General features: G+C 38.2%; 1 protein-coding gene across 1 annotated transcript; it reads left to right on the forward strand.

Annotated features, from left to right (window-relative positions):
• Nucleotides 1-4,528: 4,528 nt before the first annotated feature.
• GJA1 (gap junction protein alpha 1) lies at nt 4,529-17,445 on the forward strand. Its single transcript, XM_058735123.1, has 2 exons — nt 4,529-4,720; nt 14,516-17,445. Exon 2 carries the CDS (start codon nt 14,532-14,534, stop codon nt 15,678-15,680), a length of 1,149 nt encoding a protein of 382 aa, XP_058591106.1. The 5' UTR covers nt 4,529-4,720; nt 14,516-14,531; the 3' UTR covers nt 15,681-17,445.
• The last annotated feature ends 468 nt before the right edge of the window (nt 17,446-17,913 follow it).

Below are 17,913 nucleotides of genomic sequence, written 5' to 3' on the forward strand. Positions count from 1 at the left end.
TCAACCTAATACTGTTTTTGTTTTCAATGCATAACTAAAACATCCTTACTAGCATAGTTCCTCAGACATAGGAAATATTTGCTGAAGGAATATAAACATTCACAAATGATCATAAAATTAAGCTTAATTTTTAAAAAGCTGATTTTTTTTTTTTAAGTGGAAGTATTAAATAATTTACGTTACTTCTGATGATGTTCGTTTTCACTTTGTACAGAAGGTGGAGCCAAAGACATATTTATCTACTGGCCGGGGCTCTTTCCCATTAAACAACAAAACAAAACAAAACAAAACAAAATAATTCTTCCCTTGACAAATCTTTGTGTGTGTGTAGCCTCACAGTAAGATTCACTTGAAGATAGGTGTGGGCTATCTGTCAGAATAAGTTCAGATTTTACCCAAGTTGAGACCAACTTTGATCCTTAAATCTCTCTCAAGGATGATAGAATGCTAAATAAATAGGAAGCAAGTCTAGGCTAAGTGAATTCTCTGGAGTTATGAAGCCAATTGTCAGACCCCAGAACTCTATTGAAAACGGATTCTAGCACAAGTCAGCAAATATGTTGGGAAATTTTCGTTACTCTAAAGGAAATATGATTGATCAACAGTCACATTAAAAGCACATTTTAAGGCTGGTTTTACCAATTTAGGTAGAACTTGCATACTATTGAGGTTCAAATTAACTTTTTCTGCTTCCTTACTGTCCAATAAATGTTAGATAAAATGGAAATTTGGTGCATAGAAGGGATTATTCTGATGCTAAAGAAAGGAAAGCAATAAAACAATGCCATCTTACTCCAATACATAATCATCCTAGACCCTCCCAGTCTTAGATAATCTTTTTATTCGTCTACAGCTGTCTTCAGAATCCCCCAGAGGTATGGCAAACTTCAACTCTGCTCAATTTGCTCTTCATTTGGAGTCAGCTGATAACCTCACCACCTTGAAAAATTATCTTCAACCCCCAGCTTCCTAATGCTCATACTCTTCACCTCAAAATGTGTATATTTTTTTCCCTCCGTGTTCTGCATTCACTGTTGGTTTAAAGGAATAACTGTACTTTTTTCAAAGTTGAGACCCTCCCCAGTACTCAAGTGATATTTTCCTTACAAATAACCCCCTGTGGTCATTTTAAATACCCTTCTCTTTCCCAGATTCTACATTGCCTCTTTTTTAAAGCTATTTATTTGGAAATCCACTCAGGCTGTGTGTGTGCTTTTTGGCACTTAGCCCAAATCATCATATCTCTTGGTAATCTCATGTATACCTGTTGTTTCAAACATCAATTCTATGAGTATAAAACCAAATCTTACAACAATTTTAACCTGAACTCCGTAGCCCATGTTTTAAATTGCCAGTGAGATATCTTTACTTAGATGTTTCACTTCTTCATGGTAAAATATTCCAAGCCAAAATCATCACATCTCTTTCAGCAAATCAGTTCCTCCTCCAGACTTCTTTTTGTTACCAACATTTTCCCAGTCAAAACTCCAGTCTCTGCTTCCATACCTTCTTTCCCTTGTTCTCCTCATTCAATCTGTCATTAAGCTCTGATAATTCGATTTCCCTTTATCTTTCTTACTCCTAGAACCCTAGTTCAACTTCTTATAACTCACTCACCTACCATTACCATATTCTCTTCACTAGTCTCCAATCTGCAGCCATCAATTACTTTTGAATGTTGATGCTACTCATTGAAGTGAGTAATCCACCACAGTTTATGTGAGATAGGCATTGAAAGTGCTTAAAAACTAATCCATTCATCTCTTAAAATTTCAGAAACTGGTATTTAGGAACAAAGGTAACTATCCAAAAATACATTTGGCTCCCGTATTAAGAAATCTTTTTCACAGTTCTGAATAAGAGTCTGCTTGCCACTATGCCAATAATGTGCATTTTTCAATACACAGGGCAACATGGATAAAGTAGGCTCTAAGCCCCGGCCCATGATGGGGCCTAAAGAAGCCATGCAGATGACAGGAACTGTAAATGACTGTCCCTCATCCCTTAAGAGCAGTATTGCCTCACTAGCAAATCAGAGTGCATCCATTTCTTCTGCAGAGACAAGACCTGGCAATCTCAGAAGATGTGGTGCTGGGAAGTCAGTGTTTATATTAATGAAATGGCATTAATATTTCTGAGAATTTGAGAAAAACATATTTAAAAAAAACCTGTCCCACATTTTTTTACAAAACATTTCAATTGAGACAAGATTCTAAGATCAGATAAGTGAGATTCTGTATAAAAGTACATTATGGTTCAAAATGTAACATCAGCACTGCTAGAGTACGAAGTATAATAGGAGTTACTACCAGGCATTTGGAGATGCTGGTAGGTGTTCATGAGAGAAAACTGCGTTGTTGGTGTTCTAACAGGGAAGCTATCCATAGTAACGCAATGCCCCTTGAGTATTATTACTTATTGGATCACATTTTGGTAGAATTATTCCAAAAGAAGAGAAAATCACATAGTGTGTCTTTTATGAAGGATCACATGAAAATAATTTTAGAGATAAGAGATATAGTATATTCCATATGTTAAGAGAATATTTAATTACTGGCTCATGCTTTAGCTAATCTTTTTGGCTTAGAAAATGGTTCAAGTGATATCCGTGAATAACTTAATTTTGTATAAAGAAGTTCTTTAGTCTTATTTCAAGTTGGTCATAGAGGCATAGACTAAGAAGAAAAGGTAGCAGAATACTTAGACATCAATATTCTTTCATATGCCTAACAAAACATAATTGAAAAAGATCACAATTTTTCATTTAAAAAACCCTGTTATAAAATAATCATAATTGTTCGGTCATGAAACTAATTCTGAATTAGCATTTTAATAAATTTTTTAAATAAAATGGACAAATTCAGTAATAATTGTACTTGATAAACAATTTCACTAAGGTAAAACACATAGTTATGTAAACTAAATGAAGCATAGATTTCTTTTTTTCAAGAGGAAAAACAGATTTTCTTATAATAAAGAGAATTCAGAATGTGTTCTGAATTGAATAAAATAATTTTTAGTTAGGACAACACCTTAGGCTCATTTAAAGGAAAGGACAATATAAATACAAGACCAAAACATATTCATGGGCTGCTGACCTTGGAGACAAGAAAGTTAGATTTCAATTTCTTTATTTCCCTTCTTTAACTTAAAGAACATGTACACTTGGAAATAGTATAGCCCAGCAAACGAGAGTAAAATTGTGTCTTAAAACTACAACATTTCAAAAGGTGTTTTCTAATCATTTTAATGAAAGTATATTTAGGGAAATGTATCTGTCAAGAAATATTTCTCATCTCCTTTTTCTTGGTATTCGTATTACTGAGAAAACAGTAAGGAATATCAAGGCTGGATGAGTTTGCTTTGTTTCCAGAAAATAATGGCCAAGAGATTTCCCTGCCCAACTTCAGGAGCATCACTGAAGCCTGTTTATGGGGAATTGTCCTACCACAGCCCTCTGGTATGGCATCTGGGGAGTCCTCAAAAGAGCTATCCACTCTAAGAATGAGGCAACATGACTCAGGTTATTATAAACATTAATGCAGAGCGCCAAAGAGGGAAGGCCATAGAAGTGGAGGAAAATCACATAAAAATTCTATGCACATACACAAAAATTATATGCACAGCTTTACTGTCATTGGGCAGAAAACTCTACAGTGCGTTTAGGAGAGGGAGATGGCCACCAGGAGGGTCAATAATTTGGGGACCCACTTAATGCCAACTTATGAGTACTTCATTAAAAAAAAATCCTGACATCTCACTACAGAAGATATTGATTTTTAATGTGTTGCCATGAATGGGACCGAGATACTATAAATTTTCAGTTCCTCAAAGATCTGATACAGGTCAGATACCACAATTTCAAAATTAAAATATTTTATAAATAATACAGTTATAAATATAGTTTTTGCTACACTGAAGGAAAGAGTAAAAATTCAAAGCAGTTGGGGGAGGGGGGTTGGAAGGTAGATTTGGGATGAGCATACCACCATGTATATTCATTTTTGCAATGTCTCTCTCCCATCCCACCATTTCCTTTGTTAATTGTCCCCACTTAAGAGGAAAGGAATTAGATCATCAAATAACTCACACCCACCTTTAACTTCACACACCTTGGCCAATATGAAACAAGTCTGCACTGGCTATACTCTGTTCCACCATTTTTATTTACTGCAACACAAAACATGCAATATATATAATTTTAGAAAAGATTGTAATATTATAGAGAACTTTTTATTATCCCTGGACTTTTGGTGAAACAAGCACTAAAACCAGTAATTGCTATCTATAAAGAGTAACTACAAGTAGTGACATTCACGCCTCTAATGCTCTTCCATTTTTCTCGTCAGCAAATTTAAACAACTTGATCTCAACCTGGCTATTCCTCAGTGCCTTTTCTCCCCAACCCTTCCACGTTCACCGGCCTCCCCTCCACTCTCCTCCCCGCCTTTCCTCTGCCCCTCCCCTTCTTCAGCCCCTCCTCCTCGTTGAGTCAGTGGCTTGAAACTTTTAAAAGCTCTGTGCTCCAATTAGAAAAAAGCTTTTACGAGGTATCAGCACTTTTCTTTCATTAGGGGGAAGGAGTGAAGAAAGTACCAAGCAGCAGCAGACTTTTAAACTTTAAATAGACAGGTCTGAGTGCCTGAACTTGCTTTTTCATTTTACTTCATCCTCCAAGGAGTTCAATCACTTGGCGTGCCTACTTCTTTTAAGAGAAAGAGTAAGTTAAAAAAATACTTTACCTGTTCGTTTCTTTTTCTAAGTAAAAGTTTTCTAAAGTTTGAAAATTTATTAAATGGAGCTTTGATATGGTACTGTAAATGGAATGGTGAACTTGAAAATGTGTCTGTAGTTTTAAATTTAAAATTGAGCGTTCAGTATTTATTTTCTTGACTGTTGAAAAGTTCCTAACAATGCAACAGGTAAAATAAGATTCAAACTTTTCCAATTGGAATGAAGCACTAGTTTACTGGATATTTGGCTCTTCATTTTAGAGTATAATTTTTCTTTTTTCTGGAGTCGATAATAGTCTAGGTGCTTTGTAACTTGGGGGGGGGGGGTTGGCCTGGGTTGGGGATTTGACTGACAACATCACAAAAATCAAAGTGCAAATTTGCTTAGCGTGCTTGCTATAGAATTCTACACTGTGTGCTTTTTCATATGTAAATCTTGATTGATGTTCTATAGCCCTGCAAAGCAAACTTCTTAACAAAGTGCTTTGTTAAGACCTTGCGGTTACTTGACTTCCACGTGGTCCCTTCCTAGAATTTTCCTCAGTAAACAAAAAGATATAAAAATCAGAGTTGTAATATTGAGGTTTTTAAAACAAATAGTTACTTTATGTTAGCAACCACTTTGGAAAGATTTGAGACCCTAGGAGAAGCACCTTTTTTACTCGACCACGTTGGCAATTCAGCAGATGAAATCCCTTGAATGGGTGGTTACTCACAAAGCATTTGAAGGGAAGAAACTTTTAGAAAAAAGTGAATGCCAGGATGCATTTTCAAAACCGTCTCCTAACACTGAAACTCTTAGAAAGAATATGAAATAAAATAAAATTTCTTAAACATCGCCTTAAGGGAGCTAGCCGCCACCACCCCCAACCCCCCCCCCCCCCCCCCCGACTCATGCCCCTCTTAAGTCCGTCCGAACCTGTAACAGACTTCAGAGCTCTGGGGCGACTTTGGGTTGGAGCAGCTTGGGTGCTGCCAGTAGGCAGTGATTATGTTGATTTGTTATTTTAAAGGGTTCAGTTCCTTAAATGCTCTATTGGTAACACATTCTGTTATCCAGAAATGCAACCATGCATTTTGGTGCTTGCTAAGGATTTTGTTCACACTTCACAGGCCAAAGTAATTAGTTTAAATTCTTAGTGCGACCCTACAGTTTGAAGTATTTGCACCGGCGAATGCTGAAAAGCAAATAAAAATGAAAGCTTCTGCGGAGGCCAGGGGCGGGGTGGGGGGTGGCGCGGGGCGCCTCTGCCATCTTAGCATCTGTCGGGCTCGCTCCGGGCTCCTGCGCTGCCGGAGCTCCGGGGTTTGGAGAGGTTTGCTAAGACATTTCCCTGAAATCCTTACCAGCCAAACCGAGCGCAGGTCCTCGTTCCGCCACTGAAAAGGAAGGGGAGGGGGAGCAGAGCGGGGGCAGATGGACTGCGTGCCAAATGGTAGAAGAAGAGCAAACGATTAATTCAATTAAACGTGTCAATCCAATTTCCCTTCCCTCTCCCCCCTCCCCTTTTTTTCTGAGTCCTACTGTGTAAACGTTGGTAAAGCAGTCTGAGTACCTCGGGGATTACCGTGCTCGTATTGCACTTGTAACTCTTGCAAGTTCTCGAAACTTCCCAAGAATGGGAAGGGGGGGGGGGGAGCATAATGAAATGAGGAAAGAGCTAATGACGTGTCCAGAGGCGAATCAGTACAGGATTCGGAAACTCAAACCTTGAGTTCCGAGCAGCGGATTGCCCATAAATCCACTTAGGCATCCAAATGTTTACTGAGCGTTTCTGATAAAGTTTATCATAATCTCCCCTTGACCAGCCTCACACTCACCCTCACCCTGGGGCAAGTGTGTATCTCTCTTTACAAGTGCTAAGTGGGGGTGGGAAGAGGAGACCTATAAATTGTTGGTAAAATAGATTTGGTTTTATTTGGAAATGAGTTTAATTTCTTTTGCTTCACGAACCAAGTTAGTAGTAAAAACATGCTTAATCTCACCCCCCCCGAAAATTGGGCACACTTGATCACCAAGTGTTCCGTTGCAATTTGAAGAATAGATATTTCTTAAGGAAGCCTGATTTTTACTTTATGTACGAAGATTGTTGAAAATAAAAGCCAGTATTAATGCAGAAGTCTCATTAATTCCATCTCACATAATGAAATAAACTGGTTAGAAAATAACTCGGAAGTGTAATTTTTCTAGGTAGGCCGAATTGACTGGAAATTATACCAGTAACAGGAGTACATTCTGTCCTGGCAATGTATGTGATGCTTTGTACTTCCCAAAGTCAGGGGTATAGCTGTCACCTGTCCTTTGCGTGGAAAATGCAGTGGTACTGCTGTGCTCCTACTTTCTTCACATTTTAAACAGGTTCCACATTTTTCTAATGCCTTTTAGAATTTATCACCACAGCTGCCCCATCCACTGGATTTCTCAGCCTTTCCCGTGTGATTCCTTCATTGCTGACTTCGGGAAACAAGGTTCCAAAGATACTCTCTAGCAAGCATCTTTAAAGGGTGCGTTTTCAGATACTGAAAGTTGTTTTCTTAGTTAGATGTTTCCAATTCCTGCGTAGAGAAGGATGGAAACTCATGATACGGTGCATTCCTTCCTTTCTTTTATAATATCCAGAGGTGTAGCTTGGTATGAAGTCTCAGAGCCTTTTATATATGATACCCGAGGGAAGAGAATGATAGGAAAGTCACCAGTGATTAATACCTTCTACTCCACCTTTCCTGTTCTGACTTCCCTCCAAGATTCTAGGTTGTTTGAATAGATTTTTGGAGCTTATCCACAGATACCAGTTCAGCTCTGAAGGGAAAAGTAGTTATCTAGTGTTTATGATTCAGGTCAATATTCAATATAGGTAAGTCCAGTTTAAAAAAAATCCCCAGAGTTTTTCCTTCTTGGGAGGTTAATTGTGTGAATTCTGTGGTGGTGGTTGTGTGGGGGGTTTTTTTGTTTTGTTTTGTTTTGTTTTGTTTTTTGGGTCCTTGTGATAACTACCTAAATTTTTCACTTTGCCTGTCTAAATTCACCATTTATGTATGTACATATTATTTTTTGCCAAAATGAAAACACAAACCATGGTGAGATATGTATATCAATGGCTTTAGCCTTAAAATTTTCCATAATGTCCATATTTGAATTTCCCTAGCTTTCTAAGTAATTTCTAGAAAATATAGATTTTATGGAATGTTTAAAATTCAGAGTAATGTAGAAATGGGATGGGGGTTTTTTGTTTGTTTTGTTTTTTTAAACCAACTTCTGTGAGCTAGATACATTCTATAGAATATGGCTCTTTTAATTATTTGAGGAAGATGCCTTCAAATAGAAACAAAGACAGGAGATGTTCTTCATGATTTTTTTCTTTTTTTCCTTAACAGCTGATAAAGGGTAAATTCTTCCTTCTAGATCTGTAGGGAATTGCTAAAATAGCAATATTGTAATCATTACAAGAGCATCTTAAAAACTAATTGATTACCATTAGGAAAATGTTAATCATTTCCTAGCTGCTATTTTGCTAAAAAAATACTCCAAGATAAAATAAATGAGCTATATCTATATCTAAAGATCTTTTAAAGAATACTAGCTAAACTTTATTAGCTCTTACTATGAGCTTTCAAGTGCAGGAGTTATCTTATTCAGTGCTTACTGAAGAAAACAGACTGTTCTTAATCAATACACTTGTGAGTACCCTAATGGTGTATTTATGTGATGACAAAATAACCAGGCTGTTCAATAAAAATAGTCAATTTGGAGGTAAGTGGAGGAGAACACCAAGAACTTACAGAAGTTGTGTTTTGTTTTGTCTCACCTCACAGTAGAAGAACATGGCTTTCAGCCTGCAGCTTCTGACTTAGTTAAGGTTTTTCTTCTGGCATCCCTAAAGTGACCATGAGGCACTCCTGTTGGTGGGGGAGTTGAGTGGTAGCCATTGAACTGGGGGCGGGGGATGGGGAGGGGGAGGGGGGTGTCTCTGTGTGATAGGTATCATACTATCTTTGGAGTCCCTCAACCCCTATCTCATCTCATTGTTCTATGGAGGCTGATGTAGGTTGACTATGTGGTGAAGAGGGAACCAAGGAAAGAAAGTCTTGTAGCTCCTGTCCCCCCCAAAACTACACAGTTCTATGCTCACATGAAAGCTGAGGAAATATAATGGTATGCTTCCTTTTAAATAGAATAGGTATTTAAATGGAATAGGTTTGATACACTACAGAGTTAGGCTAATCCTGCAGATAGGAGGAAGCAAAGGTTGTGTATTATTTAATGAACTGGGAATATTTACCATGGTACTGGATTCAAATCATTCAATGCCTGCATAGACTCAGGCTACTTAGAGGTGTTATGTGAACCAGGGTTAATATCAGCTGCTGCTCTTCCCCTTCAGAGCCCCAGCCCTACCTCAAGATTTGTCATTCTTGAAGTAAAAACAAGTTTAAATGGACAAGACACTATGGTGTTACTTATTCTCGGCACTGTGGTGTTATTTATTCTCACCATGTAGTGTACAGAGTGAGAATACAGCAGAAGGGGGATGACAACACAAGTTTGTTGTTTAATATCTTAACCTGTAACAACATAATAGACTGAATAAACATCTCTGATACCTGACGCAGTTCTTCTGCAAGAATCCCAAATTACTGTGCTGTGTAATAAATTCAAGAAGCTCTTTGTTAAGGAACCTTTTTACTTACATCAGTCCTTACTGCTTGCTCAGGAGTCATTTGAAGCATATTGTTTCAACAGACAGTTTTCTGTTTTAGCAATTATCACTTGAAAATTTAATGTCTGCATATGAGATGCTGACAGTACTTTTTTTTTTAAATACTATGAAACTAATGTAAAGAAAAAATTAGTTTGAAACTTCAGAAATTTGGGATATATGTAAGAGAATCCCAAAGAGGTAGTAAACAACAAGACTGGTGAATGGAACCTGGTGCCTTTTTGGGTACTGTGGAGACCACAGTGGACAAACCCCCTTGTGGAGCTTGCATTCTGATTGAGGAAAACAGATGGTAATAAGTCCTTGTCCTGGAGAGAGACAAACAACAGACCAGGTAAATACATATAAAACCTGTCAAGTAGAGCTAAAGACCATTAAAGAAACAAAAACAGGACAAAGGGAAATAGGAAGTGACAGGACTGGAGGGCTGGCTGATGAAGTGAGACCAGAACTGAGACCTACAGATGTGACAAAGTGAACCGCGTAGACAGAGCAGAGCTGATCAAGGCAGATCAACTTGATCTTTCTTTCAAGATTGGCTGGCTGTTGGAGGAGAATAGTTTGGCAAGCAGGGTGACTAGGCTAGTGACCTGAAACCTGAGGAGGTGATGATGGCTGAGATCAGGCTAAGTGGTGGGGAGACTCCGTCAGTCTGGGTTTTGGGGGAAGATAAAGCCTATAGTATTTGCTGACAGTATGAATGTCAGTTATGTTAATTATGTGTGGATATGAATATTACCAAAGAACATCTGGCTGTTGTGACTGTAGAGGAATGGTCGCAACTGAGCTCAGTCAAGAACGTTTACTGCAAGGGACAGGGCTTCTTAGAAAAGTTAAAAACCTCAGGAGCGTTTACATTTTAGCTTGAGTGGCTTAAAATTTTTTGGTCTTAGTATATTAAACACATGCACTGCATTACCCTTTCCCCCAGATAAATCTATGAAATGATTTTTATCAGGCACTTCGATAGTCATTTTCTTACACATTTTTAGCCCGTGTGATTTTATTTTTCCTTTAAGTGCTTACCTTCAATCACTGAAAGGTGATCGATATCAAGTCTCACTTTAGTTCTTAATCCTATTTAACTTTACTTAAGTCCCTACTCTAAACTCATTACAGCTGTCACTTGTGAAATTCTCTAAAATCAAAATGAAAATATTTTCTAATTTTCCTAACAATTACTAGGGCATTAATGACATGGAGCGACTTGACTACAGCTTTGGCGTGGTGATTTGTTTTTAAGGGCCTGGCAAAAGGGACACTCAAAAGTAATTTAAAATTGAAGCTTTCGTTTCATTTTGAATCAAGTGTTTGGATCTTTACGCCCTTGGGGAGCATCTGATGGAAGTAGAGTGACACAGGGTGGTTCAGTGAAGGGCGAGCGCAGTTCCCAGATGCCCAGAGAGCCTCTGCTCCTCATCCCGGACCACCCCTTTGGCCTTTTTAGATTTTCTTCTCCTTTCTGCTCTTCTAACATTTCTCCAATCCTAAATATTTTGAATAAGCACCAAAAATGTCAAGGAACCATTGTTTGCCTCCTGGCCTGAAACTTCAGAATCACCTGGTGCATTTGTTTTAAAAAAGAAAATAAACACCGAAAAAACCCAACCAAAAACCAAAACCAAAAACTAATTTCCCTGCACTCCCCTCCTGCCCCTCACCCCCCCAATCAGATTAAGTCAGGCTGGTGAGTGCCAGGAATGTATATTTTCAACAAATGTTACCAAATGATTGTGGTTCAGGAACCACTGCAGAGGGTCCAGGGGGTCCTTGGAGAGGTCATGCTTGGATGCCCGTGGCTTTTGGCCTCTAGTCTAGAGGGCCATAAAGAGCAACAGGAAAAAATGTGACCTGACCTGACATGGTACACAGAAGGCAAGGATGATCCAGCTGCTGTCAAGCATTTGCTTCTAATGAAAATTTTGCATTAACTCCTTAACCTAGACCTTATTCTACATATAAAGTCCCAGCTTGGGAACCTAGAGGTGAAGGCATGAATATACATGAAGTACACTCAGCTCCTGTGTTTTTCTCCTGTATCACATAAGGAATATACCTGTCTTATGATGGTAAATATGAATGAGGTATACAGTCTGTAAATCAATGCCAGGGATTCAGTAAACATAATTATGCCCATTCTTTATTTAAAAAATATTAATTTTTTAACTAAGATTTGGAAAAATGAAAATACTAATGGGGTAGAGGGTCAACTAGTTGATAGAACTTTTGACTCAAAACAAAGTGACAACTACCAGAAAAAGTAACTATTTTTGTTACCTCTCCTTGAAAATCACAAGCATTATAAGCCATCGCATTAAACATTATCTGATGGTCTCTGTGAGAGTGGTAATGACAGGTTACAGGATACTGGGTGTCCAATTGGATAATTCATCTTATTCAGATGAAAGAGTATAACTCATTAATGCAAATGACAACTGCGTGGGTGCTTAAAGAAAAGACAACTTTGCAATTAAGTTGCTGGTGTATTAATAAAGAACTATTACCTAGTGAACTTCCCAGTGACCCAATTCACATACTGTTGCACTATGGGGTTGTTTTTGGGAATCTCAGAATTACATGAAAGTTGAGTTTTATTTTCCATAATATGTACTGGAACTTAGTATAGTACTTAATTTCCACAAGCATCTACATAATCATATTTTACTTTGAATAATGATGAAGCACTGACCAAGATGACAACTTTTCAGTGTGCCTGGTAATATCTAAACATGTTAAGTTTGTCTTGAGCTCCATCATTGGGTGAGTATGATGAGATGTTTGCAGACAGTTTATCATTTTATAGTTGATTGTTTTTGTGGTCCCCTTTTCCCCCGGCAATTGGAGTATTGAGCAAAAGCAGATGACACTGGCAAAATATTGTAATTCTCTGCAAACAGAATTAAGGCCAATTTACACATCATCACATAGAAACTATCTACTGATATAGCTCCAAAAATTCTGTTTTGTTTGTTTGACCCTCATGGACTGTACTTCTTCATTCCCAGTGTACTATTTTCTGCTAAATTGTAGTTTTTTTTCTATGTTCTCTTCACCATTAAACTGTCCATCAAAGCTAAATTACTCCTATCACTTTGAGCCTCCCCTGGACTCTAACTCTTTTTGTAACCTTATAAGCCTTTGTTTTTTTGTTTTTTGTTTTCCCTTTGTTCTTTTTTGACTGCTCTTTCCATACATCAGCTTCACTGTCTAACGTGTCACTTCAGAATCTAAAATGGCCCTTCCCAAAAGTGGAAGGGAAGCCCCCTTTTTAATGACCCTCGGAAAAGCATTACTTCTGTGATCTGCCTACCCACTTCCCTGTCTTCCTTCAGCATTCTTTGGCATTCTTGCCATCAAAGATACCCATCGACTGCTGATTTAGATAGCTGGCACATAGTTTCATTTTACGGATCTGCCGTCTCTTCTCTGTTCCATCTGGGAAATCCCAAGCCAGATTTCCATTTCATTTCTTCACTTCCCTTGGAGGGATAGACATTAAATGGCACTGTAATGTTGCATGGTGGGGAAGACGACTCCCTTGGATTTCATTAACTTCCTACAAGGAGAAAGTGGCTCATAGTTCAATTCCAGATGAGAAGCTTTTATATTCAGATAATGAACATATTTCTATTTCTAAGAAGCCTATATAATCCTACTTTCAGTTACACTGTTTAAAATTTATTAGGAAGTTCCTGGAAAGACTTTGCTTAGCTTGTTTTTGATTATTAAATAATCTTTGAGCTCTTCTTACTTTTGTAACTCTCCATTTACTACTCTGGTGAAAATTAGACTGTATTCTCTATGCCTGCCACGTGTAATGTTACTCATTTCTTCCCAGCTTTCAGCCCTTGCTAAGATTGTATGAAAGCGTGAGAACATTTCTAGCCTTAATCCAGCTTTATTATAATTTTAAAACCAGTGTGGTGCCCTAGAAATCCTTGGCCTTGGGATCATAAGTCTTCTTGTGGCTCTAGTAATAGTTAAATATTTCCTATACCCCTAAGAGCTCAACTTTCATCAATTAACTGAAGGAGCTATTGACAGAGGTATGAATCGAATTATATAAATAACTTTTGGGATCCATGTTGAGATCTCTACAGAGTTGGATCTATTTCTCATCCCCAGCAATGGGGAAGTGCTAGGCTTAAGATATCTAGCTATTGATAGGAAGTTAAATCTAGTATATCGGCTGAGGGCCCAAAGCCTGGTAAGTGAACTTGAAAGTGTACAGCAATCAAAAGATGAAAACCAATCATTTTTTCTAGAGATAACACTTTAAAGTGGTCTAATAGGAGTGAGACAAATTGAATTTTTACTTGAAATGTAATGTGCATTTATTTACTCTTTGCTTTTTTGAAAGAAGTGCCCTGCATATAATGACAGTGTGTCAAAATGGTGTATTTTAGTACACTATACTTTTCTCTGGGAAGAAGACAGACTTTTGGACCACATAAATCACTGCTTAAGAAGAAACAAGTATAAATGACCGTAATATAGAATATACACAAATTACACTTGAAATAGCAAGGTGAAACATTTCAGAGTAGTTAGGAATAAAATGCTGTATAATAGCATTAAGGTTTGGAAATAGCTTGTGTATAAATGTGTTCATGGGTGTTCTTACTTCAGTTCTTAAATACCCATACTTTTCGAATACCATCCATCAGCATTTTGCTAAGGCATGCATCCAGACACAAGCCTATCTGGCGAGAACTATTGTCACTTATCAGATGGATAAAATAAGCAGAGGCACTTAGCATAGACAGTTTCTCAAGTCACATGGTAGGGCAGTGGTTGAGCAAGTAACATCTTTGCCAGTTAAGATTGCAATTTACCAGGCACATCGGCTCTGTTGCTACTTCAAGAAAATTGTGAGACATCTTTGCAGGCGGAAAATGGGACAGGAAGAGTTTGCACTTTTTTGGCGGGGCAGGGGCGGGAGGGATGTGCTAGAAAGATATGAGAACTTTAATAATATTTTCACTATTGACTGAAAACAGTTATACATTTTAACTAATAATTTGCAGTCTATGATCATTTAGTTGTCTTTCTGCTTCTTTTCAGGTGGTGCTCTGGCAACATGGGTGACTGGAGTGCCTTAGGCAAACTCCTTGACAAGGTTCAAGCCTATTCCACCGCTGGAGGGAAAGTGTGGCTGTCTGTCCTTTTCATTTTCCGAATCCTGCTACTGGGGACGGCAGTTGAGTCGGCCTGGGGTGATGAGCAGTCTGCCTTTCGTTGTAACACTCAGCAACCTGGTTGTGAAAATGTCTGCTATGACAAATCCTTCCCAATCTCTCACGTACGCTTCTGGGTCCTCCAGATCATATTTGTGTCTGTCCCCACACTGTTGTACCTGGCTCACGTGTTCTACGTGATGCGCAAGGAAGAGAAACTGAACAAGAAAGAGGAAGAACTCAAAGTTGCCCAAACGGATGGTGTCAATGTGGAGATGCACTTGAAGCAGATTGAAATCAAGAAATTCAAGTATGGTATTGAAGAGCACGGCAAGGTGAAAATGCGAGGGGGCCTGCTGCGAACCTACATCATCAGCATCCTCTTCAAGTCTGTCTTTGAGGTGGCCTTCTTGCTGATCCAGTGGTACATCTATGGATTCAGCCTGAGTGCCGTTTACACCTGCAAAAGAGATCCCTGCCCTCATCAAGTAGACTGCTTCCTCTCTCGTCCCACAGAGAAAACCATCTTCATCATCTTCATGCTGGTAGTGTCCTTGGTGTCTCTTGCCTTGAACATCATCGAACTCTTCTATGTCTTCTTCAAGGGTGTTAAGGATCGTGTGAAGGGGAAGAGCGATCCTTACCATGCTACCACTGGCCCACTGAGCCCCTCAAAAGAATGTGGATCTCCGAAATATGCCTACTTCAATGGCTGCTCCTCACCAACTGCTCCACTCTCACCCATGTCTCCTCCTGGGTACAAGCTGGTTACCGGAGACAGAAACAATTCTTCCTGCCGCAATTACAACAAACAAGCAAGTGAGCAAAACTGGGCTAATTACAGTGCAGAACAAAACCGAATGGGGCAGGCAGGAAGCACCATCTCCAACTCCCATGCACAGCCTTTTGATTTCCCTGATGACAACCAGAATTCCAAAAAACTAGCTACTGGGCACGAACTGCAACCACTAGCCATTGTGGACCAGCGACCTTCCAGCAGAGCCAGCAGCCGTGCCAGCAGCCGACCTCGGCCTGATGACCTGGAGATCTAGATCCAGGCTTGAGAGCATCGAGATTCCGCTCACTTGTGGAGAAGAGAAAAGGTGCTGTCGAAAGTGCACCTTAGGTGTTCATTTTGTTCCATTGCAGGTGGTACTCAATAGCCTTCCTCATGAGGCTTAGAAAACACAAAGACATTAGAATACCTAGGTTCATTGGGGGTATTTGGGATAGGTGGGTGGAGAGGGAGGGGATAAGGGAGGTACATGTTGGTATTTAATGTAGTTGATTCAAAGAACTGTAGTTCTAAATATAAGTTGCATTAGGTGATACATAGCTAAGGGCTTTTTCTCCCCCCACACACCCCTAAGAATAGTTCTGTGTATGTGAAAGAGTGGGTGATATTTTTGGATAAGTACTTTTTTTATTCTACCATGAAACTGAAATAACTTTGACCAGGAAAAAAAAAAAAAATGCTTCCTGGACATCTTGTTTCTTTTTATCAAGAAAAAGTTGGAGGATTGTCCTTATGTCCCTGCTAAAACATTCCATTGTTAAAATTTGCACTTTGAAGGTAAGCTTTCTAGGCCTGACCCTCCAGGTGTCAGTGGACTTGAGATACTATATTTGTTATTCTTGGTATCAGTTAAAAGTCCAGACAAGGCCCACAGAAAGAGACTTTCCATCGCATTTTCAAATCTCGGCCAGTCATATGGACATTATTTCTTTTACATCTAGTTGTGACATGTAACTGCCATCGCTGTTTCATCATTCCTCAGCTACTATTCACATTCATTTAGTGGTTTCTGTAAACATTTTGAAAACAGTTGGGATGTCACTTAACATTTTTTGAATTAGAGTCAGGGAAGCAAGCCATGCTCAATATTTAACAATCACTTATATGTGTAAGTGTGTGGAAGAGTGTGTTTTATTCGTCATATATTGGTACAAGCAGATGCAGTATAAACTCACAAATACAGATTTGAAAATAATGCATACACAGTGTTCAAATTTGAGCCTTTCTCATGGATTTTGTGGTGTGGGCCAATATGGTGTTTACATTCTATAATTCCTGCTGTGCAAGTAAAGCACACTTTTTTTTCCCCCTAAGTGTTTTTTTTTCCCCCCATGTATCCTATTATGGATACTGGTATTGTTAATTATGATTTTTTTCCTTTTTCTCTTTTTTTAGAATATAGCAGTAATGCTATTGCTGAAATGAATGATTTTCTTTTTCTGAAGTGTAATCATGAATGCTTGAATGATAGAATTTTAGTACTGTAAACAGGCTTTAGTAATTAATGTGAGACACTTAGAAGAAATGCTTAGAGTGGGCTTTTAAGTGTGCCTAAATGAATTTCGCAGTAACTGGCATCCTTGGTTTTGTCCTACTTAATACACATTAGTTCAGAACTTGTATTCTGTTATGAGTTTGACAGTCTTTTGGAGTGACCAGCAACTTTGATGTTTGCACTAAGACTTTATTTGGAATGCAAGAGAGGTTGACAAGAGGTTTCAGTAGTACACATGTAACTAATTTATTTGAAATCTACCCTAAAGAAATCTACCAGTTTCTTCAAATGTCTTCTTAAAACTCATCAGAGATGATTCATGAAAATGCAGAGCATCATACTTTTCTTCTTGCGTGTCAGCTACATAAACAGTTTTGTACAATGAAAAATACTAATTGGTTTGACATTCCATGTTAAACTACTGTTACGTTCAGCTTCGTTGCATGTAATGTAGACCTTGTCCATCAGATCATGTGTTCTGGAGAGTGTTCCTTATTCAATAAAGTTTTAATTTAGTATAAGGAGAGCAATCTATATCCTGTGTGATTTTTAAAACTTTTATTGCATCTACTCACAATTATCAAAGACATTTCCATTAGTTTTGTTGATTTAGGCAAATAAGATTCACAAGCTTCAGGAGTCTTTAAAAACAACATCATTAGCTAGGTTCAGTGCAACATTGATAACAGTTTTGGGTATGTGTTAAACTAAGAGAAGATAAAGTACATAAGTGTTGGATTTGGAATATAAGATTAGCGATATGTGCGATAAAGCTTAAAATAAGGTAATGTTAAGTAATTTAGTAGATCCATACATGAGAGAAGTAAGCATGAAAAGATAAGGACGATGTAATTTGAAAACTGGAGCCTCCTAGAGATAAAAGACTAAGAACAAAGTCCATTTAAGTGTGGTTATGCTCTATGACAAAAGAATGAAATAGATCTAGGAATCTTATACCTAAAGACATTGTGAAAAATACGAAAAATAGATTTTA

This window comes from Neofelis nebulosa, chromosome 6 (genome assembly GCF_028018385.1).
Source record: "Neofelis nebulosa isolate mNeoNeb1 chromosome 6, mNeoNeb1.pri, whole genome shotgun sequence".
In the NCBI taxonomy this organism is placed as follows: Eukaryota; Metazoa; Chordata; class Mammalia; order Carnivora; family Felidae; genus Neofelis; species Neofelis nebulosa.